This window comes from Calypte anna, chromosome 23 (assembly GCF_003957555.1).
Source record: "Calypte anna isolate BGI_N300 chromosome 23, bCalAnn1_v1.p, whole genome shotgun sequence".
NCBI lineage: Eukaryota > Metazoa > Chordata > Aves > Apodiformes > Trochilidae > Calypte > Calypte anna.
This window is the reverse complement of record NC_044268.1, coordinates 4,460,936-4,483,136: the sequence shown is the minus strand read 5'-3', so window position 1 is coordinate 4,483,136 and position 22,201 is coordinate 4,460,936. Positions and strand designations below refer to the sequence as shown.

Below are 22,201 nucleotides of genomic sequence, written 5' to 3'. Positions count from 1 at the left end.
GAGTCATTTGGCAGCTACTGGTGTCCCAGTGGCCAGCACTGGACTTTTTATGGTGCTGAGGGAAACTGGGATGGCAGCTGAGATCAGAGAGGGCAGGGCTGTATGGATAAGAGTCGTAGCTGCTGCCTCCCTGTCAGGAGGATGCTGTGGAGCAACAGCAGGCCCTGATTTCAGAGAAGCATCTGAGGTCTCAGTGCACACTGATCACCCCAGAAACCTCCTTTCAGTTTTCTGCTGTGCACAGTCCATCCTCCTCAGAAAGCACAGGGGTTTGTTTGAACTTTGGCTGAGGCACCCCACAGATGAGCTCAGCCCCAGAGAGTGAAGAGGGTTTCTCAGGGTAGTGGAGGGGTGAAGGAGAGGAAGAATTTCCTGGCCATGGTAAAGATGGGTTCTGCTTGAAGAGAAGTTAAGAGAGAAAGGGCTTGTGGTCATGGCACCAGGCAGAGGGAAGGAAAGGATGGGTCAGCAGCAAACCTTGGTGGAACGAGCCCAGTTAACCTTTCCACACAGGCCCAAGAATGAAGGACGCACCAAACTACAGCTTCCCTCTCCCCATTCCCACCTTGTTCTGAACACAGTGCTATGGGAGCAGCCCTGGACTGAACCAGGATGAGGGCAGAGACATGGTTAGGCTGGGGAGAAATCTCATCTGAGACAAGGGAACCCTGATCAAGGTGATTTTCCAAGTGAGAGGCTCATGCATTTCCCACATGGGGAGTGCTGGCTCAGCCCTCTGGAAAATGACATGGGTTTTCCCTGTGCTGGGAGCATGTGCTGCTCTCCAGCCCTGGCTGCAGACAGGAGGTGCTGCTAGCAGGACTAGAATCACTCTTCTTTCCCCTTTTCACAGCTGTTACTGGTTATAAAATGGGAACATTACCCAGGCAGTTCTCAGCAGGAACTGCCCTTTCCAGGCTGACCAAGTGGGCTGTTTCTTCCTCTTCCCATCTTCTGACAGCACTCCCAGATCTGGTTATGTGCTGGTCTTGGTGAAGCACTGAACTTCCCTGCTCCTCTTCCTCACACGGCACAGGGGAGAGGCCCGTGAAGGGGGAATGTTTGTTCCTTTGCCACAGATCGATGAAAAATTTTGAGACAATTCTCTTCCCAAAGACCAAAGAAATAAGAAAAGCTGGGGCTAGTTGTGCTGGGTGTGGATTTACACCCCAAGCTGAAAACCTTGTTCCTAGCATAGAGATGCTGACACCAGCCACTGTCCCCTCTCCCCACAAAACATGATGAAGGTCACACCTTGCAGGAAAGCGGTAGGGACCTTGCAGGGAAGTCATTATTTCTTCTCCTAACTTATGCAGACCCCAAGTGAGTGTCCACAGCATGGACAAGGGAACACTGGGCAAAACTTAGTGAAGACAGGAAGGAGGAAGCAGGACTTATTATTGTTACTGGAAACTGGGAGCATCCAGTGCTTAGCAAGGTGTGTGACAGGGTCAAGCATCTCTGTAAGGCAGTGAGACTGTGCAGAGGTTACCTCTGATGAAAGCTGCAGCTGGGTAGGAAACCCTGGGCTTCAGAGCTGAAGCCAGTTTTGAAGAGAGAAGAGCAGAACTAGCAGGAAAGGGAAATTACTCCATGCCAGCCTACTTGCACCATCCTTGCAGCAGCTGATGTGGGCTACTCAGAGGACACTGAGGGCACAGAAGTGGGTGGATTCAGGCCACATCCTTCCCAGCAGGTTGTGAGTTGCTTGGAAAGTCCAAATGGTGCAACTGAGCTAAATCAGAAAGGAGTTTTCTGGCTAATGCCAAGGTCAGTCCAAAAAAACTCCTTCAACTCTCTTCTACTTGATCGCTATTTCAGAGCTCAAGGAAAAATTCTGCCCCCCAGCACTGAATTAAATAAAAACTTGGTAAATTCAGGAGGAAATGTGGCTTCACATGGCAAGACACTAACCTTTGGAATTGCTTTGAGAGTTGGTCAAGTCAAATATTATAACTGGCTTGGAAATGTCCTCATGGTTTTATGACCTTTAATAATGTCTGTACTTCTGCACCCAGACAAGGGTCACCAGACTGCTCCAAGGCATGATCAGATTTCCTCAGAGGGGAAAGGAAAGGATTCTTTTTCTGTCCTTCCTTGTCCTGTTGTGATTGCCTTTGCCAGCCACTACCTGCCCCTGGACAGAAGGTCCCCCTGGTGCACAGTTCACTGGAGCCTCTTCCCATTAGCAGGTCACTGTGACCAGTGGATTATAGCCTGGCAACAGGGACACTGCCACACGCAAGCCCTGAAACAGCAGAGCCTGCTCCACTACACAGCAAAATAGGTCGTGCATCAGCAAATGAAAAAGGACAGATGGTGTCTGCTAATACAGCTTAGTTTATGGCCTGCAGGATTAACTCACAAGTTGTCATGTCTGCACAAAATAGGAAATGGGTGGGTCAGATGCAGGAAATGTGTGGCATGCCCAACCCTACCTGTGTTTGTAGGATAAATCAGCTGGAAGGGATATCAGAGGTGCTGTGAGGTTTGAGATGCTGCTGAAGGGCTGCCAGTGTCTCTATGCAAGTCTGAACACCAGAACTGGTGCCTTGTCCCAAGCTTCCCCCTCCAGCTCCTGTTCCCTCACTCCCACTGAAGGGAGAGAGATGCTGAGTTGTGCAGGGATCTGCAGTAGAGAAAAGCCCATGGCTTCCTGTCCTGCACCAGCTGCAGGACAGCCTCCAGTTCAGCCCTCTGAACTCCCAAGCAACCACATTATCTGCAGGAGTGAGACAGAAAGCTGATGCAGAAGCCCCAGGTCCTTTCAATGCCTTCTCTGTGACACACTGTTCTCCTTTCCTGGAAATCAGGCCAGAGCCTTGCTCTGTTCTCCTTGCAGAAATCAAGCCCCAGGCCAGTGGTCCAGCTTCTCTGCATCTGCTCTCCTCAGGGCAGAACAAACCTCAGTCCTCCATGAATGGTCCTCCTGAAGATTCCACCTTGCTCCATGCTGCCTCTGCTGTGGCTGGGTTTGTTTACACAAAACTGAGTACCCCAAAAACCATCTGCCATCAGGGAGAGGAGAGAGGAGAGCCCCCAGAGCCACTGCGAGGTTCCTGCCCTGTCACACCATCTCTGTGCCTCTTGCTTGTGGCACCAGGCTCTCCCCAGAGTCACCCCCACCTTCTTCTAGTCACAGCCAGTTGTCACAGGCACTGGGGTTTTCTCCAGTGACTAATTTGCTTGCGTTAATGCCAACGACAAACACATAATTGTCTGTTTAACAGCTCGGGTGAGGAGGGAGGCTGACTGCTTCCTCCTACTGTGGGGATCAGACCAGCACTTTCCTGAAGACAGCACCCAACTGTGCTGAACCTTCCCAGTTACAAACCATTGATCATTAAGGACAGCAAGAAGAGTGAATCGAGAGCAGGGATTGTTGTCACTTCTGTCCCCAAAGCTGTACAGCAAGCAGGTGTATAGAGAAATCAGGACAGCTTGTGCTTTTATTACAATAGGAAATGCTTCTTTTGTGGAAGGTAAAAGCATGCCACATCCCTATTCTAAGTAATAGCTTAATCTCCCTAACCTTACATCACTGCTGAAGTAGCTGGTGGTTCTCTCTCCCTGTTTGGGGTCTCCTTTCAATGCAGGTGTGTCAGTAATGGGGCCCAGCCCAAGGCCCTCCCGGCTGGCAGAGCCCTAGAGGAGAAAGGATGGTGAGCTCCATGGACCCATGAGCCTCCAAGTCCTTCCCCCACAAAAATGTCCCCACCTCCCACCTCTTTTTATCAGCTGCTGGCAAGAGTTGCCATGTGTGTAGGCAGCTCCCAAGCTTCCAACACAATTCCCTGGCTCCCCCCCCACCTCCATCCAGGAGCCCATTCAGGATTTTGAGAAGGGGGGAGTACAGTGTTCCCCGATCTGCAGGGCTGTTCTGCAAGGGACACGCAATGATTTCAGAGAGCTCCATGTGGCAACTCTCCCAGGATTTCACAGGACAGCATCTTCCCCAGAAAGTCACAACAGGGAGTGGAAGATTGCTGTGCTGTGTGTGTGGGTATTAAGGAGGGAGAGGAGTGGGATGGGGAGATGGAGGGGAGAGGATATGTAAGCACAGAGTAAACCAGAGCAAGCCTCTTGGAAGGGCCTTGTTTTCCTGATCTCAGGACTTCCATCTCCTGCTTTCTGCTCTTCACTTACAACCATGGCAATCCTCCTTACGTCCACCAGATAAAAAAGGAAGTTTCATCTTTTCTTTCCCTGGACACATCTCAGGGGACCATGAGAGGCAAACAGAACATGAACTAATGAGATCAGCCCAGAAAGATTTGCACACTGGGGAGAGACCTCATCAGCCATGGGTGTCTTCCCTGGAGAGACATAAACGGCCACCAATGACATCTCCATGTGAGAAATGATCAGAGTGCATGTCATTACAGACTGGGGCTTCCCCAGGGCCCTGACAGAAAATGACCCCAGTGATCTTCAGTCCTTGAACACACAGATGCTGCCCCCTGAATGCAAAGCATCCCTCACCACAGAGCTCACAGTTCTCAGGGTTAAGCTTTGCTGAACCCCTCTGACAGACCCAAACTGCTCTCCCTGCTCAGAACACAGGGAGCTGGGACCCCAAGAGGAGGGATTAAGGGAAGCCCACATGCTCCTGGCATGACTTTTCAGGGGAGGGAGCTGGGAGAAGACCCCTCCCACTGCACGTCAGAGAGGTTTGAAATTACTTCTGTGCTACTTGGGTCTGTCCCTCTCACCTTCATCTTGATGCTGTGACTACATCTAGCAACCTGCCAGGTTTGCTTGCATGTGTCACTGCATGTGCCTGGCTGTGCCCTGTGAGAGGTCCTTGGGGACAGACCCTGGAAGCTGTCATTTGCATTTTGGCACTGGTTAATTCTGATGCATCTGGATCACTTTAAGAGACCTGACTGTCCCATCCAAGCAGGGTCAAAGGTCTCAACCTGCCCAGTGAGACCAGAGCTGAATCATTCCCAAGTGCCCCTCTGCAGCATCCAGGAAGAATTCCTGATGTAAAGCTGTTCCCCTCCTTCCTCCATTTCATTGTGTCCGTGACGATCTCAGAAAGCAGCAACAAGAGCTGGATTTTATTTAAACTCCATCTGCTCTGAAATACAGCCTGTGACCCATGAACAGCTGCCCATCCCTGTCTGGGTGAAGAGGGAGAAACCTCAAAGAGACCCATGTAATTCTAGAGAGAACAGTCTGTTCCAGGGAAGCATTCACACCTGGGTGCCAGAATGACCTGGAGGTTTTTTGTCTGTCCTGAAATAGCTGTTTCAACATCTCCCTGTGTCCAGCACAGCAGGAACAAGAGCAACAGGCAGTTATTTACCATCTCTGTGCTGGCGGGGTAATGAGGAAAGGGGAGTCTGGAAAAGGGAAGGTGGCAGATCAGGAGTTTCTATTTTATCAGCTGCAAACTAAAGCTGGCATGCCTGCTTGCCAGAGCCCCACCACTGCAATATTCCCAGCCATGGCTCACCCCAGTCCCTCTGTGCATAACCCTCCCATTATCAGAGATGGGTTTCAAAATCCTTTCCCAGCAGCCAGCCTCTGCTTTCACTCTCTGAATTATTAAGGGGGAGTTTTCATTACATCATCACGGGCTCTTCCTCCTTGAATCCAGTGACAGAGCTGTCACTCTGCTCTGTGGGGGCTTTTGGGGTGTGGGTGGCCAGGGGATTTCTCTGGAAAATGCTTCCTGTGCTTCCCAAAGGCAGGTTCAGCTCAGCCCAGCCCAAACCCCCCCCCCAGCTCCTCCAGCCAGGCTGCTAACAGCACCAGGCAGTGCAGGTTGGCTCCAGCTGGTGCCTGGACAAAGCATGCCCTGCACTGCTGCTGGAAGCCTTCCTGGGAATACAGCATTTTTTAAAAGTTGCCTGTGCCAAATCCTGCCCTGATTTAAGCAGCAGGGTTGGAAGTCAGCAGTCTTCCAGCATTCTGTCAGCATAAGCAAGAGCAAATTTGCCTATCAGAGCCAGGGCTTGCAGAGCAGTTCACTGAAGCATTTGAATTCTCCCCCTTTGTATTTCCCCCCCCCCCAATGTTTATCTATTCAAATATCCCACAGTTAAATGGTCAGATGGGTGACGGGTTTCCCTGCAGCCTCAGGAGGGGCTGAGCTGACCTCACTCCCAATCTGGTGACTTTCCAACCTCCCCTTCCTGCCAGCCCTCTTCTCTGCCCTCTCCTTCCCAGCATCACATTCTGACTGGGATGCTGGTTTTTTTTTCCCTCCCCCCCCTTAGTTTGAATCAAAAACAAACTACCAGGTTCAAACTATTCCTGAGTCAGGAACATGCTGAGCTGGAGCCTCTGCTCCTGGCAAGAGCTATGGAAACTCTCCACGCAGAAACACTTAGGCCACGGAGAGCTTGTTTCCAAGTAGGTGGTATGTCTGGACCACAGCTGGGTCAGGACAGCTCTCTGAGCTCCATTGAATTCCTTTAGTATAAAGACTGGCAAGAGGTCTGCACAGCTCAGGAGGAGGGAAGATGGCTCTAAAGTCAGCATTAGGCCCTCAGGTTTACCCTGACCTCCCCCAGCCCCGGTTGTATCATGATTCCTCATACAAGGGGATGGAGAGTCATTTCTGCCCCATCAGCACAGTGTGAGCTGATGCCTTTCCCAGGGATGGTTTTGCTGTCTCTCTGTGTTTGCACTACTGGTAATTTAGGCCTGTCTCATGTTAGCTTTTGAGATGAAACCTTCCCACAATTAGTTACAGCCTGTGCTCTTGCGCTGCAAAGGATGTGGGGCTGAGCTGTCAGAGTGTGTCTGGGAGATCTGTCCCACACACAAGTCCTGCTCAGGTTTCTCTGTTTCAGTCAGGAGTATAATTTTTCTAGTGAAATCATCAAACCAAGATAGTCTCTGCTACAGATGGGTAGTGACAGCCATTTAAAGGTTCCTCATACCTGGCCCGTCTCAGACAGGAGTAACTAATTTCAATATAATCTTGTTTCACACCCAGTACAACACTTTACCTTTCTTTCTCTGGCCTTTCTTTTCCACTAGTGAAGTAGGGAGAAGGTCCTTTCCCACCCCAGTGCTCTCCAGAAGCTCCACATCAGAATTCTCAGAGAAATGTTAAGCATCTTCATGCTTACCCATGACCTGCCAGGGACCAGAGGTCAGCAGCTCAGGGGCTCCACAGACATCCTTGTAGCATCCTTGCCTCTCCTGGAGCAGAACTGTTTGGCTCCCTTGCTCAATCAACTTGTTAATAACAGCATTCTCAATGCCAGGTGGGAATTTAGCGCTGAGGCCAGTCCTAAACATGGTCCAAAATTTCCAGCTGGGCCAAAGCCATGTGCTGTGGCAGGAATGCCAGAGTGCAGCAGAGGTGAGGGGGAGCTGAAAAATGTCTGGGGATGTCAAGCTCTAGGGTAGGACTTGGTGCAGTAGAGGTCTTCTTGGGATGAGCACAAAGTGAGGGGGTGTGGCAGGCACAGGATTAACAAAGAACAGCGCAGGGAAGCCAAGAGGAAAGCTGAAGGATATTAGGAGAGGAGGAGGCTTCATTTGTGTGCTTTTATGCAAGTGATTTGCTCCCTCTGTGCCCTCCTTGATAGACTGCTTCCCATCTATCAAATGGGGAAGCATTTGAAGGTAGCACATGGGGAAGCACAGACAGGTACAGGGTCTTTGCCTACAGCAAATCAGGCAGTGTGAGCACCAAAACCCAATTGCTTTCAGCTGCCAGCCTGGGTTTGGTTCTTTAAACCTTGTTCTCCATCCCAGAGGTGCTGAAGGCTTCCAGCCAGGAAGGAGACAGGTAATAACTATGCACATCAGCTTCACTGAGAGAAATGATTTCAGGAATGGTGTTAGCTGAGAGACAAGTGACAAAGCCCCACTTGTCTTGTCACATGAATAACTACAGTCCGTCCAGTCAGAAGCTGACAACCTACAGGGAAAGCAGCTCCTTCTGCACTGATTTAGCATGCATTTCATAGATACAGCAGACCTTTCTGCTTCACCTCCTCTGCATAATAAGAGGCAGCAGCATCCTTCCTGTTAGCTTATCTGCCTTTGAACAGGAGAGGAGGTTGGCAGGCCCCTGCAGGCACAGGGGAACCCTGAATGGGAATGGAGGCTTTTAAATTTCTTCTTGACTGCAGTAAGAATGTTTGTGGGAGTTTTCGTGCCTCTGAGAAAAACTCAAAATCCTGAGCTCAGGAAAGGGATCCTTGGGTGAGTAGATCTCCAAGCAACTTCACCATCAGCATCGAGGCAGACCATGCAGCAAAGGGCAAGAGCCTCCAGCAGGGTGAATTAATTTAGAGGGGACTCCTGCCGTTAGAGAACCCCATCTCCAATAAAGTCCCATTAAAAAGCAAGCAGGGAGGGAGGGGCAGCCCTCCAGGAGAGCCCAGGCCCCTTCACAACCCACTGTAAGATTTGGATGAGGACAAGGAAGCCGTGATGGGCCAGCCCGGGGCGGGCAGCCACGCTCTGGGCAAACCCTGGCAGCGCTGAGAAACTGAGGGGAGCTGGTGGTGCTGAAAGGATACGGGGGTGCTGAGGGGATCCAGGAGTGCTGAGGGGATCCGCGGGTGCTGAGGAGGCCCACCTCTGCCCCATGCCGCCGAGGTGTTTCAGAGCCCCTCGGGTCACGGCTGTCGCGGGATGGGGACAGTCACCTCTGACCGCCGCACGGGGCCCGTGGGCTTCGGGCCGGCCCGGGACTGCTGCCCGCAAACCATAATGGCGGCGGCGGCTGAGGGGAGGGCCGCGCGCGATGGGCGGGGCGGGGCGCGCGGTACCGCACTCACTCGGCCCCGGCGCCGCTGTCGTTGCAGCGCGGTGGGGGCAGTGTCTGGAGGTACCGCCACCGCCACCACCACCACCATCATCATCATCACCACCGCCACCACCACCACCACCCCTCCCTCCCTTCCCACTTTAGTACTGATCCCCTCCGTGAACGGACCCCGCTGCTGAGCCTCCAGCTCCGGTAACCATGGGCTCCGAACGGGACTCCGAGTCGCCCCGCTCCTCCTCCATCCACTCGGCCGCCGCTAAGTGCCCGAAGCCCGGCCGCCGCCGCCGCCGCCTCTCCTTCCAGAGCGTCTTCTCCGCCGCCGCCGCCTCCGCCGCCGGCAGCCGCCGCCGCGCCAAGGCCGAACCGCCTCCCGCCGCCCCGCCGCCGCCTCCCGCCGCCCCGCCGGCCCCGCCGCCACCTCCCCCGCCGCCTCCGCCGCCCCCTGAGGAAGCTCCGGTGGTCCCGGAGGGTGGTGGTGAAGAGGAGCTGGAATGCCCGCTGTGCCTGGTGCGGCAGCCGGCAGAAAACGCCCCGCGGTTGCTGTCGTGCCCGCACCGGTCGTGCGGGGCCTGCCTGCGGCAGTACCTCCGCATCGAGATCACCGAATCCCGCGTCAACATCTGCTGCCCCGAGTGCAGCGAACGCCTCAACCCCGCCGACATCCGCCGCCTCCTCCGGGACTCCCCACACCTCGTCGCCAAGTACGAGGAGTTCATGCTCCGCCGCTGCCTTGCCGCCGACCCCGACTGCCGGTGGTGCCCGGCCCCCGACTGCGGGTGAGTGCGGGGCAGGGAGGATACTCGGTGGCCCGGGGGAGGTGATGTCCCCGTGGGGTGATGTCTGCTTCTGCCTGTCCGGGGGTAGCTCAGGGAAGGGAAACCCCCACTCTGATGGGTGCTATTTGTTCCCAGCAGGTGCTGGGACAGCTGGGGATGATGTCCTAGCTGGGATGGGCATGGATCCACTGTTCCAGTAGGATGCTGCTTGTCCCCAACAAGTCTTGCGGGTGGCATCCCACCCACTGTCCCCGTAGGGTGCTGTCTGTCCCCATTGGGGTCCCAGGCCAGCATAGTTGGCTCACTCCCTGTGCGTGCTGCTGCTTGCTCTTCTGGTCCTACCACGTCCCATTCCCATGAGGAGCCCCTATTGTAGGTGTTCCATGTCTCTTCAGGACAGTTGATGGGCCTGGGCTGCCAAAGTGACACTTGTCTGTCCCTACTGCCTCACTAGAGGACCAGGATTTGTTCTTGAGGACTGTGGAACTACAGACAAATTGAGTACAAGCAACGGGACTTGAAGGGCCTTTTAGCTGAGCCATTGTTTCCCTTATTTTAAAAAAAGTGGGTTTTTTGTTTGGTTTTTTTGTTGTTGGGGTTTTGTTGTTGTTTTTTTTTTTTGGTGGGGAGTTGTTTTTGCACAAATGGGAAGCGTAAAGTTTCCCGGCTGGTGTGTCACTGCCAGCTGTGGGGACAGTTCATGGGGACACCCTGCAGCAGCTTCTACAGTAGGGAAGGAGGTACTCTTTAGTGTCACCTTTTCCAAGTGAGGATGAGAATGCAGAGCACAGAGGGAGTGGTGGTGTTGACTCATTGTCCATTGCCCAAGTGAGGAAACGTCTGTCTCTCCAGCAGTCAGCCCCAGCCAAGCGTGATGACTTTATAGTTATCTGTGGGTTGCTTTCATTTTCTCTTCTCTTTTAGGTTTCTGTTTGAGCATAAGCCAAAGCTGCCTGGAGAAGGGCACTTTTCGGGAAACTTAGAGAAGGGCTGTGAAGCTGAGCTAGAACTCAGCCTGGGCTGTGATTCTGGGAGGCAAGAACTTGAATGGAAAATGTGACCCAGCAGTCAGAATGGAGAAGTGATGGGAGGGTTGTGAAGATTTAATCAGAGCCTTGTAACAGCCTCCCAATGCAAACGGGTTAACCTGGCTCAGGTTACCCTCTTCACAGCCTCTGGGCATTGCTGTGTAAGGGCTTGGCTCTTCAGAGGGTGATGGTAATAGCTAGCAGCAGCTTTGCTCCTTTCTGAAGCAAAATTGAGTTTGAAACCTTGATATTTCAGTAATGCTGGAGGAAAGAACAGGGAGAAAGAACAGGTCATGCTGCCTGCAGAGCGATACCAGAGGAAATGCCCCTGCTGTTAACCAGCTAGAGAAAATCCAGTTCTTGCTTACCGAATCTCAGCTCTTTGGCTGCTGTGATATTTATCTGTGCTCAGGATAAGGTGCAAACTCAATGTATGTCACCCAGGCTGTCTGGGTGGAAGGAGCTGGCCCCATCATGGCCTGGAGGGTGTTGCCTCTGATAGTAACCCAGCCCCAGCCTGATCTGGCCGTTGCTTTGGGGGTTTTTGGGCAGGCCTGTGTCATGCATAGCTCTTCCTTCAAGCAAAAAGCCTCTCCCCTGGTTAGCTGGTTTGCAGGGTGACCTGGGTGATGTGCACCAGCAGCCTCCTCCAAGCTGCTCAGCAGAAGGAGGAAGCCACCCTGGGGCTGTTGGAGACCCAGAAGCGTGTGGACCAGTTGGTGTGTAGTGCACCAGCACTGCTGGTGTGTCCATAGCAGTTGAACGTAGGCTGTTGGAGTCAGCCCTCTGGCAGGGAGGTGGGTTAATCATCCTATTCATTTTTCTCCTGTCACTGTGCTGATGTCAGGTCAGGATATGAATTATTTACAATGGGTTTTCCCACTCTGATGGTGCTGGTGTATGGAGCGCAGGGTGCATGGCTGTGCTGGGCACTGGGTGTCACCCACCACCCAGACAGAGCCCTGGTCCTGTGGCACACAGCATCCTGTACCTCACACCCCTATTGCAGTCTTCTGTAAATGAAAGAGCTGGGTTGCACTGCTGAGGAGGAGAAGCAGCACAACACTGATACGTGTTGCCATGGAAACACCAGTCAATTGATGCGTCATCAATCGCAATACAAATAATTTTCTATGTTTGCAGCTTTGGATTTGTTTTTAAGTTTTTTGGTGGGTTTTTTTTCCCTCCTCTCTACAATTAGGTGGCACCATGGACTGGGGTTTGTCATGCTGCATCTCTCCTCGAAGCTTGGGAGAATAAGGGAACCTTTAAAGAAAGCAGAGCTGTGTGGGCTGAGCTCAGTGAATGAGTCTGGAGGCAGCTGGTGAAGCTCCGATTCCTGCAGGAGGAGGGATGGAAGCAACTCATGGCCATCCAGGGAGTGGGCTGGGGATGATGCTGTGCGGTTTCTGGGGCTCGCTGTTGTTGTTGCCTGGGGAAAAGGCAGAGTTTTTCTTTTTACTTGCTGGGGTTGAGCCTGGAAGTGGTGTATGTCCCATGTCTTGGCCATCCACATCCTGTCTTGGCTAATCCTGAGCACGTGTCTTCAACAGCCTCTTTCTATCTAGTTGACCCTGAATTCAGAGCTGTGTTATTTCTTCCCCTCATAGGCAGCCATGTAGTTTGTTTCCCCTTGTTCAACTTTTCCTTTTGTCACTTCAGGTCTAGGAATAGATGTTCATTACTTATAGGATTTTCTCCAGTGTCTAAAAAAAAAAAAAACCAACCAAACCACTACATCTCCAGTGAGGGTTAACTTGGAGGATGTGGTCACTTAATAGATTACACTGAGTTTTCTTAGCACTCTGTGATGATGTGAAATACCCGTGTGCCATAACACAGCTGGTCAGATGAAGCTGTTTCTATTTTTGCCAGGGCAGGTTTTTGGCTGTGTGATAGTGGCAGGGTGGAGATGCTTAGCAGCATCTTCCCCAGACAAGATGTGGGGTTAATGTGGGCCAAGTCTGTCCTTCCCAACCCCTCCCAGGCCGTTTATATCTCCTCTCTCTCAGAATATTGGCTTCAGGTAGCCATCGAGGCACACGGAGCCCCTGTAGTACTGCTCGGCATGGAGATGTTGTTTCTTTGGTGATTATGTCGTAGCCTGGTAGGCTGAAGTTGCTCAAACTCCCACGGGATGTGAATCATTGTGGTGTGACACATTCAGTGGTTCTCACGCTGCTGCTTCTGAGACGAGGCAATACAACTTGAGTTTCACAAGCTCTGCATATAAAACCTTCAAAAGGAGTTATTCTCCTCTGACCACTAATAAAAATACTGAGGATGAACAACAAAAATGCTCCTTTTTCATACCAGTGTCGTGGGACTGGAAGATGCTGCTGGAATGGCTCAGTTCAGCCCCTTCCAATGGCAACAACCTCATCCTCCATGGGTGTAGGTCAGCTTTCCTGCAGCTGTGCTTGGTGATGCTGCTTGGACCTGTGTAGCCTTCCTTCTGGGAGGTGATATCAGAAGCAGGGAGCTGGGTGAACTTGGCTGATCTCCCTTGCACATTCAGTTGTGTCCTGGTTTTGGCCAGGATAAAGGTGATTTTCTGTTTTGTACTTTTGCTTTTAGCTCAGTCTCTTTAAGTAGTTGCACTTGCTGAAATTAACAGCAAGTTTCTCAGACAGTGTGTGCTTCTAGGACTGATAACACTTGATGTTTAGAGTTACTGCTAGAGACTGGTGTGCAGAACCAAGGACACTGCTCAGCTCTGAGGAAAACTTTTACCCTCCAGGATAAAGAGGTCCCACCTGAGCCCTCCTTTGGGGAGGAACAGACAAGATAGATGCCAGAATTCACCAAACAGAGTATTCCATCCCATATACGTCACACTCAGTATAAATTTGAGGGATCACGAGGGCCAAGCTAAGATTTCCTGATTTCCTGCTTCCCTTCCTCCCCCCGGCATCCTGGGAGGATCCCGTCCATTCCTCTGCCTGTGCTCCTGATCCATGCCAGCCCATATCTGTGTGTTCCTGCCTCCAGCTCCTGACTGTCGCCGACTCCAGGAGTCCAGCCTGGACTTTCCCAGGGCTGCCCTACAGCCTCGGTGGTGACGTGAGAGTTATTGGGGGAAAGGGGAGAGGAATGTGGTTTCCATTTTCCTATATATTTGTATATATTTAGTAATTTTTCCTATTTATCATTACGGTTTCATTAAAGTTGTGTAGTTTAGTTTCCAACCCATCAGTCTCTCTCCCTTATTCTCTCTCCTTTCTTTATCAAGGAGGAGAGAGAGATTAATAGAGAGCGTCTGGTACTCGGTTTAATTGCCAGACCAGTGTTAAACCGTGACAAGTTGCTTTTACTCAAGTTCCGGAGGCAGAGCATTGTTCTTCCCTGCCCTTTAAAAAAGGAAATTTGGTGGAGCTCAACAAGAGCTTGTTTCTTCAGATAGCTGTGTGTGGGAACACCTCTTGTTCCATTTTTTTAGAGTCATTCACTTATTGGAAGTTCCTGGGACAACCTCAGCTTTCCTGGACTCCTCTGAGTCACGTAACATCCACCCATATTCCTGTCCTAAGGAACTGTGTGTTTAACTTAGGTATGTGTGTTTAGCTACAGGTGCAGAAAGAGCAAACTGAGCCAGGCACACCAAGCAAGGCAGCTCTGCTGTGTGTGAACTGCCAGCAGTTATCAAGGAGACAATTCAATATTGTGAGCTGTCTGGATAGAAAGGATCTGCCCTAAGTAACCCAATTAGCACTCCTTAATTTCAGGCTCTTGCCTGACAGAGCTTGTCTCTTGCTTGGACAGAGCAGGAATTTGTTGAGCATGCAGGCTGCTGCATGGAGGAGCCCCGGAGTGGGAGGGTGTCCTGACCTGCCCCACAGGATGATGTTGGGGTGGTGAAAGGCAGTGAATTCAGCCCAGCAGCTCTCCAACCAGGTGCTGCTCAGGTGGCTGCAGCCTCCCATGCCACCCCAGGCAGGCTGAATTAAAAGGATCGCTGAGATGTTGCTTGATAACTTTGCCTTTCACTAATCCCCCACTGCGTGTCTGCCCCTCTGCAGCTACGCAGTGATCGCCTACGGCTGCGCCAGCTGCCCCAAGCTGACCTGTGAGAGGGATGGCTGCCAGACAGAGTTCTGCTACCACTGCAAGCAGATATGGCATCCCAACCAAACCTGTGACATGGCCCGCCAGCAGCGGGCACAGACCCTCCGGGTGCGGACCAAGCACACCTCAGGCCTCAGTTATGGACAGGAATCTGGTCCAGGTATGGAATCAGGTGGTTTTTGGTTTTGGTTTGGTTTGGTTTTGGTTACTTGGTGCTGCAGTTACATTTGTGAAGCTGAGAAAGAGCCACATAGGTGCAACCCCCCCCGCCCCATTTCATCAAAGCTGGGGCGTGTCAGTGCCCCATGGGGGATACTGCTGGCACAGCATGATGGGGGTCTCCAGCAGCCATGTATGAGAGAAGGGCAGGAGCTCCCAGTGATTTCCCCTTCTCCTGTGCCCTAGAACAAACCCATCATGCTCCTCCAAGAAGGCATAACACATCAGTAGGTGGTGATGAGCTTGGGTCCTTCCACATAATAGCAGCTCCCCTCAGCCACCCCAGTTGCACTTGTGGCTGCTTTGCTCTTGGATATTCTTGTTTCTTGCTGATCTAACCTTAAACAAATAGACACTTTTCAGCTTTGCAATTTCCAATTTGTCTGCTCTGGTAGTGAAGAGTAATACTGAAGCCTAGCTGAGTGTGGGGAGCCTTACTCCGTGCACTGTTAGGTGTTAGTAATGTCAGGCACAGGAAAAAAATGCCAGCTCACAGACTGTGACTGTCAGGAGTTGCCATGTCTCTCTTCATTAAAAATAACCGTATTACTGACTCTGGAAGTGGGCAGTGAGGCCATTTCATAAGGTCCAGCTCCTCCCCCAAGCAAAACACCCTGATTTTCCCTCTCTGGCAGGAGGTAAAATGTTAAAATGTTGAAATGCAGCTGTGGTGGGGGGGTCAGAGGTGGTTTAGTGATGCGTCAAGGTTCAACGTACCCCAGTTAGAGATCCCTGATAATGGACAGCAAAGGTACTGCCACAGCCTGTGGTACAAACCAGAGAGCAAAACATAGTTGCTGAGGGTTTTTTACAGCCTTTTAAAGGAGAGCCCTGCCAGGAAGAGCTTTGCACTTAGCCACTGAAAGGGAGGTTCTTCAGGCAGTGGTTTTTACCCACCCCATTCTTGCTGGAGTCAATACAGTGATTAATAAGGTACAATCTGGTCTCAGCAGCTGGATTTCATCTTGTTGAGTGTTGCAGAGGCTGCCCAGAGCCCTGCACTCCTAGACAACTGCTGCCTCACTGCCATCAGGAGTAAGAGAGAGATGAAGGAGCCTCATCTTGCTCTGCCAGCACCAAACGGGGGGCTGGGCAACCTCTGCACTGGGCTTGGTGGGCAGCTGCAGACCCTCTGCCCCTTTTGGCTGCTTTTGAAGGCCAAGTTCAGGCCTCCAGTGCCTCCTCCCAATTGTTCTGTTGCTCTTGGCCCATGAATCACCTTAGTGGAGTGATTTAGTAATGGCTCGTTCTTAGGCTGTTGCCTTGGCTGGCACAGGGCAGGTATGACTTGTTTCCAGCATGTTCTGGAATACATCCCATTCTGGCTACAATCATCTTTTAAACTGACTTGTGCTCAGCCTCTGCTGTCCAAGCAAATGCCTTTGGTGGGGTCTGTCTCATCAATATCATCTTCTTGCTCTGGGGACAAAACAACCCCCCAGCCACCCCTGTTTCACCTGTAACAAAGGCATTCTGCCCACATGGAGGGTTTCAACCAGAACCTCCTCATTGGTTCTTCACACTCGCAGCTCAGTGAGTCCAACTCAGACCCCTGCTTCCTCCCTGCAGCCGATGACATCAAACCGTGCCCACGTTGCAGTGCTTACATCATCAAGATGAATGACGGGAGCTGTAACCACATGACCTGTGCTGTCTGTGGCTGCGAGTTCTGCTGGCTCTGCATGAAAGAGATATCTGACCTCCATTACCTCAGGTGAGCAGGGCACCAGCATCCATCCCATTCCTTCTGGTTCCAATAAGCAGCATGAGCTTCTTCCGGGGGAGTTGGTTTGAGTGTTGGCCTTTTTCGCCAATTGGGCAGAAGAATTTTTTTCTTTCTGAACCCAAAAAGCTGGAGTTTCTTCACAGTATGAGGATGTTCTTCCACACCAGGAGAAGCTCCTGCTGATACAATTGCATTTGTGAGAGGTCTTGGTTATTAAAAAGAGTGCGATGATTACCTTAATGAGCAAATTAATTTTGGTGGGAAAAAGAATCACAGAATTATTGAGGCTGGAAAAGCCCTCTGATATCAAGTACAGCCTATGACCTAACCCCACCACATCAGCTAGACCATGGCACTAAGTGCCACATTCAGACTTTCCTTAAACATCTCCAGGGACAGTGACTCCACCTCTTTCCTGGGCAATCCATAGGAATTGCTGTGGTGTTAATGTAATTTTTTTTTTCCCCTTCCATTCAGCCCCTCTGGCTGTACATTCTGGGGCAAAAAGCCGTGGAGTCGTAAAAAAAAGATTCTCTGGCAGCTGGGCACGTTGATCGGCGCTCCCGTGGGCATTTCCCTTATTGCTGGCATTGCCATTCCTGCTATGGTCATTGGCATCCCTGTCTATGTTGGGAGGAAGGTGAGTGTGGGGAGCAGGAGGCTGGAGCTGAAGAGTTGTTGAGGTGTTCTCTGTACTTGAGGCTTCTGACCAGAAATGTGTAACTGATATGAAGGGTGGATCTTGTCATAGAACTAAATTCTGTTGTTCCTGCTAAACTTTGTCTTATCTTTTGTCGGGGGAGAGGGAAGGTGGTGGCTGATAGCCCTTCAGACTGAAGTCTGTCACCTCAGATGCATTTTGAATTGCTCTTGTGCCTCTGCCTGCAACCAGGAGTAGCCAAGGAGAAACCTGATCCCTTTTTAACACCTCCCACGGTGATGGGTTCTGTGGGACAGTGGCTGGACCCTGAGCATCACATTGTGCCTTACATCAGTCATTTGTATTTCTATGCTGTCCTGCTGCCCCAAACTGTTGTGTGTGCTGATAAAGAGGTGTTGGGAGGAGAAGAAATGCAGGTCAGCACTGTATTTGCAAATACAGTATTTACAAATACAGCTTCTGTATTTACAAATACAGCTTCTTTTCCTTAAACACAGACACACCTGCTCGATCTGATCTGTGAGGAGATTTGTGGTCAGGATGAAGTTCTTGATGGGCTAATGCAGCTGACAAGGCTGTAAAATCACATGCTTATTTGTGTCTTCTGCTGGGGTTTGCACATGACCGGGTTCTGTTCTCACCTGGTGCTTCTCCTGTCAGATCCACAGCAGGTATGAGGGAAAGAAAACCTCTAAGCACAAGAGGAACTTGGCCATCACTGGTGGGGTAACCTTGTCTGTCATTGCCTCTCCAGTCATCGCTGCTGTCAGTGTGGGTAAGTGGACACAGTCCCTTTCCTTTCTGGTAGTCACCAAGACAGTTGTGTAGCCCAGCCCCATGAGGTTGGGGGTGGCAGGCTGCTGCTGTGGGCTTTACTGGGCGCAACCCACATTTCCCATCCAGGCTGCACATCCTCATGGGCTGGAATCAGTCTGGAAACAGCCCAGGGATTGTCTGTAGCACCAGTCGCCCATACCACAGCCTGTGGTGGAGTCCCTTCACGGGCACCTCCACTGTCTGCCTGCAAAATTGGGAAAAGGACCTTGAAAATACAACTGAGAGAGTCTTACCCCCCAGGGCCCCTTTCTATCTGTCTGTCTGACACAGCTCAGCCCTAAGCTCCTCATAACTCAGTGTGTCCTTCTCCCCAGGCATTGGAGTCCCCATCATGCTGGCTTACGTCTACGGTGTCGTGCCCATCTCGCTGTGCCGAGGGGGTGGCTGTGGGGTCAGCACTGCCAATGGCAAGGGGGTGAAGATTGAGTTTGATGAAGATGATGGACCCATCACAGGTAAATGGGATGACTTGGGAAGACAGCTGGAGGGGGGGGGGGGGGCGAAGCAAGATTGTCACTGCCTCTTGTGCTGAAATGGTATAGAGGGCCTTAAAATGTCCCAAGTCTGAACATCTGTCTTAACCTGGATTTGGCTGGAAGCTTCAGTGTTCTGCTGGTGGCCAACTAGGAGCAACAGGTGTAAACTGGAGCATAGGTGGTTCCCTATAAATATTAGGAAGAATTTTTTCACTGTGAGGGTGATGGGGCACGGGCACAGGCTGCCCAGGGAGGCTGTGGAGTCTCCTTCCCTGGAGACATTCAAAGCCCACCTGGACGTGTTCCTGTGTGACCTGCTGTAGGTGACCCTGCTCTGGCAAGGGGGGGTTGGACTAGATGATTTTTTGAGGTCCCTTCCAATCCCTAACTTTCTGTGATTCTGTGAAGATCTGGGCTCTTCCTTGCCCTGGCTGAGGTAGAGAGACACTGCCACGGGACCCAGGCTGCCTGACCCCCTGCCAGCTCCACGGTTGCTTTGCTGATCCCCATCCCTCTGCTCTTCTTCCCCGCAGTGGCTGATGCCTGGCGGGCTCTGAAGAACCCCAGCATTGGGGAGAGCAGCATCGAGGGGCTGACCAGCGTGCTCAGCACCAGCGGCAGCCCCACCGACGGGCTCAGCGTCATGCAGGGCAACTACAGCGAGACAGCCAGCTTTGCAGCCCTCTCGGGGGGCACCCTCAGTGGGGGTGTCCTCTCAGGGGGCAAGGGCAAGTACAGCAGGTAACTGAGTTGTTGGGCACGTCAGGAAATGGGGGAGAGGCTCCCAAGGCCTGTGTTCGTTGAGCAGGTTTATTCTGGAGAGGTTTTTAGGACTCCAGGTGGTCCCACCTGGGCTTGGAAGGCATGCCCTGGTATTTTTGCTTCTTGGTTTGTTGTAGAATAACCTGGTCACAGCAGACCAGATTACTTCTGGAGTCAGTGGTGGGCTGGTTCTTGCAAGGAGGACAAAAGATAAACAAGTTTCTGTCCCTACTGAGCTCCTGGAAATGACAGAGCTGATGCTCCAGTTTAATTGAGAACAGTGCAGAGGTGCCTGCATGTCCTGTTTAAAGGGCTCACGGTCCTCCCAGCTCAGTCTAGAGGCTTGGATCCACTCTGTTCTCCCATGGCGCATAGCAAGCAGGGTGACTGCTTTCCAAGTCAGGAGGTTACACCACAGTTTTCCTCTGAACTTGCCTGGGAGCCAGTTTGCTGTGTAATTAGAGACACATGTTAATACAGCAGGCAGAATGTAATGGTGGCTGGGTGCTGAGCTGTGGAATCAGTTCTTCACAGGAATTGCATGAGTCAGACACAGTTTTACCTTCATCATGGAAAACAGAATGGGTTTACCTAAATGGAGTCAAAAATGAGACTAAATGGGAGGAACCATTGGGGTTAAACTCTGTCTTGCTGTGCTGGGCCAGCTGAGGGCTTCTTTGTTTCCCGTGATGAACTGTGACTGGTTGATGCTCCCTGGGGACCACTTCAGGCATTTCTGAGGAATTCGTTTCTTTTCTGCAGACTGGAAGTACAGGCAGATGTCCAGAAGGAAATTTTCCCCAAAGACTCAGTCAGCTTGGGGGCTATCAGTGACAATGCCAGCACTCGAGCCATGGCTGGTTCCATCATCAGCTCCTACAATCCCCAGGACAGGTAGGAGGACATTCGATGGTGAGAAAAGTGTTGGTAGGAGGTGTCCTGGAAAAATCTGTTCTCTATGAGAAGCTGCTGTGGGTGGTGAGATGACTGTAACTGCACCAGCCTGCTTGGCAGGTGGCTCGATCCTTTTCCTAGCACAGGAGAAGGACTGGGGACAATTTGGGAGCAACCTCAGGTATAATGTGGAGGAGAAGGAGCAGATCTGCAGCCCCAAGACCTGTTCCTGGTTGGTCATGGGACCCTGGTGCTTTTCCTAGCTCAGTTCCAGACTCCCAGCCTGGGAATGACCTTGGCTGGGGTTAGAAGGACTCAAGGAGAGCAGCAAGTGCTGCTGTTTCCTGGAAGCCATGGCGTGGTGAGCAGCATCTGGGAGACGTGATCCTCCTAGTACAGTGATATGGTGCCCAGTCGAACCCAGTAACTGTCCCCAGTAATGTGAGGGTGCTTGTTTCTGCAGGGAGTGCAATAACATGGAGATCCAGGTGGACATCGAAGCTAAACCAAGTCACTACCAGCTGGCCAGTGGCAGCAGCACAGAGGACTCTCTGCACGTCCACACCCAAATGGTGGAGAACGAGGACGAGGAGGAGGAGGAGGAAGAAGAAGAAGAGAAAGGTGAGCAGGAGCACCAAAGCTGTGAGCAAAAAGACTGCGTTGCCAGCAAAACCTGGGACATCACCCTGGCCCAGCCTGAGAGCATACGGAGCGACCTGGAGAGTTCCGACACTCAGTCAGATGACGTGCCAGACATTACCTCGGATGAGTGTGACTCCCCCGGCTCTCAGACTGTGGCAAACTGCCCTCAGACCCCCAAAGCTACAGATGCTGAGAGTCCAAGTGCCCACCTGAGCCACTGTGCCCAAGCCGAGAGCTGCCCTCTGGATGAGATGGTCAACCTGGAGTGCATCGAAGCCAGAGTATGAAGCAGCCACCTCCTGAAAAGCACACTCGCTGTCGTTGCTTTTTTTTTGTTTGTTTTTGGGGGGGGGGGGGAGGGGGCCAGGGTTGTGTCCATGTTGGCTTCTGTTTACGGTTCTCCAGCTGGCTGCCCATCCTCAACTTGGGGAGCTGCTGTTTCTTACGTGGCAAAAAAAAAAAAAGGAGGATTAAAAAAAAAAGAAAAAGAAAAAAGGAAGAAAAAAACAAACAAAAAAACCCATCCCCCGCCCTCTTTTTGTTTTAATTTATTGGTTCAAGCTCTGTGAGGTGTGTAAGAGTGTAAATATGTATGTGTGTCTGTATGTTTGCAAACATCCTAAGGGACTCTTTGAATAAAGACTCTGGTTGTCATTCCACTTGCATCCAGCTCATCCTTTCCAAGGACAGGTGGAGAAATCCTCCGACTGCCTCTGATCCCACGATTGTGAATGCTGCCCCAGCCCCTGGTGGAGGGAAGTGGGGGCAGCTCCTCTTCATCCTCTGACCACAGCCTGGTCCTGTCACACCTGGGGACCATGCATGTGATGCCTGCTATGGTTGGACCCACTTTGTCTAGAGCTGGGGTGGGGAAGGGTCTCTTCTCCCTCCTCCCTGTGCTGCTGGGCTGGAGACACGTTAGAAGAGGGGGACAGATGGGGACTGATGCTGAGCTCCTGCTGCTGCTGGGAGCAAGGGATGTGAGGAGGCTGAGGGTGGTATGCTGGGGACGTGTCTTTAAGCCTCTGCCAGGACCAAGCCCTTTCCCAGACCAGTCCCAAGAGCTGGGGTAACTTTACTGTCCCTGTAACTAATTTATGGGTGCCTGACCCCTGCAAGGAACTTTGCAGAGGGTGTCGCTTAGTGAGGGTCTCCCAGGAGCAAGGGAGGGCTCCCCCAAGCCCCCTGGGGTTGTTCTTCTGCAGCCACCTTGTCAAACTCTTGTCCCCAGCTTCTTGCTTTCAGCAACCTCCCCAGAAGCTTGGTGAGGACAATTGCCTCCAAACCATCTCCTCTGAGCCCTGACCCTGCTGCTTTTCCCTCTCTCTGCAAGTAGATCCCCAGTTCCTGCCAGTGCTGGGTCCTGGCC

The 22,201-nt window shown here is 51.9% G+C and overlaps 1 protein-coding gene across 1 annotated transcript; it reads left to right on the top strand.

The window, feature by feature from the left end:
* The first annotated feature begins 8,762 nt into the window (after positions 1-8,762).
* Positions 8,763-21,491, top strand: RNF19B (ring finger protein 19B). The gene is made up of 9 exons (XM_030464564.1): positions 8,763-9,522; positions 14,570-14,775; positions 16,404-16,548; positions 17,038-17,200; positions 17,882-17,996; positions 18,373-18,513; positions 19,068-19,275; positions 20,059-20,190; positions 20,654-21,491. Exons 1-9 carry the CDS (start codon positions 8,945-8,947, stop codon positions 21,117-21,119), a joined length of 2,154 nt encoding a protein of 717 aa, XP_030320424.1. The 5' UTR covers positions 8,763-8,944; the 3' UTR covers positions 21,120-21,491.
* Positions 21,492-22,201: the final 710 nt, after the last annotated feature.

Coding starts and splice junctions, on each gene's coding strand:
- RNF19B (XM_030464564.1), top strand. CDS start 8,945: ATGGGCTCCGAACGGGACTCCGAGTCGCCCCGCTCCTCCTCCATCCAC. Junction 16,549..17,037: donor TCTGACCTCCATTACCTCAG/GTGAGCAGGGCA, acceptor CCTTCCATTCAG/CCCCTCTGGCTGTACATTCT. Junction 18,514..19,067: donor AGATGATGGACCCATCACAG/GTAAATGGGATG, acceptor TCTTCCCCGCAG/TGGCTGATGCCTGGCGGGCT.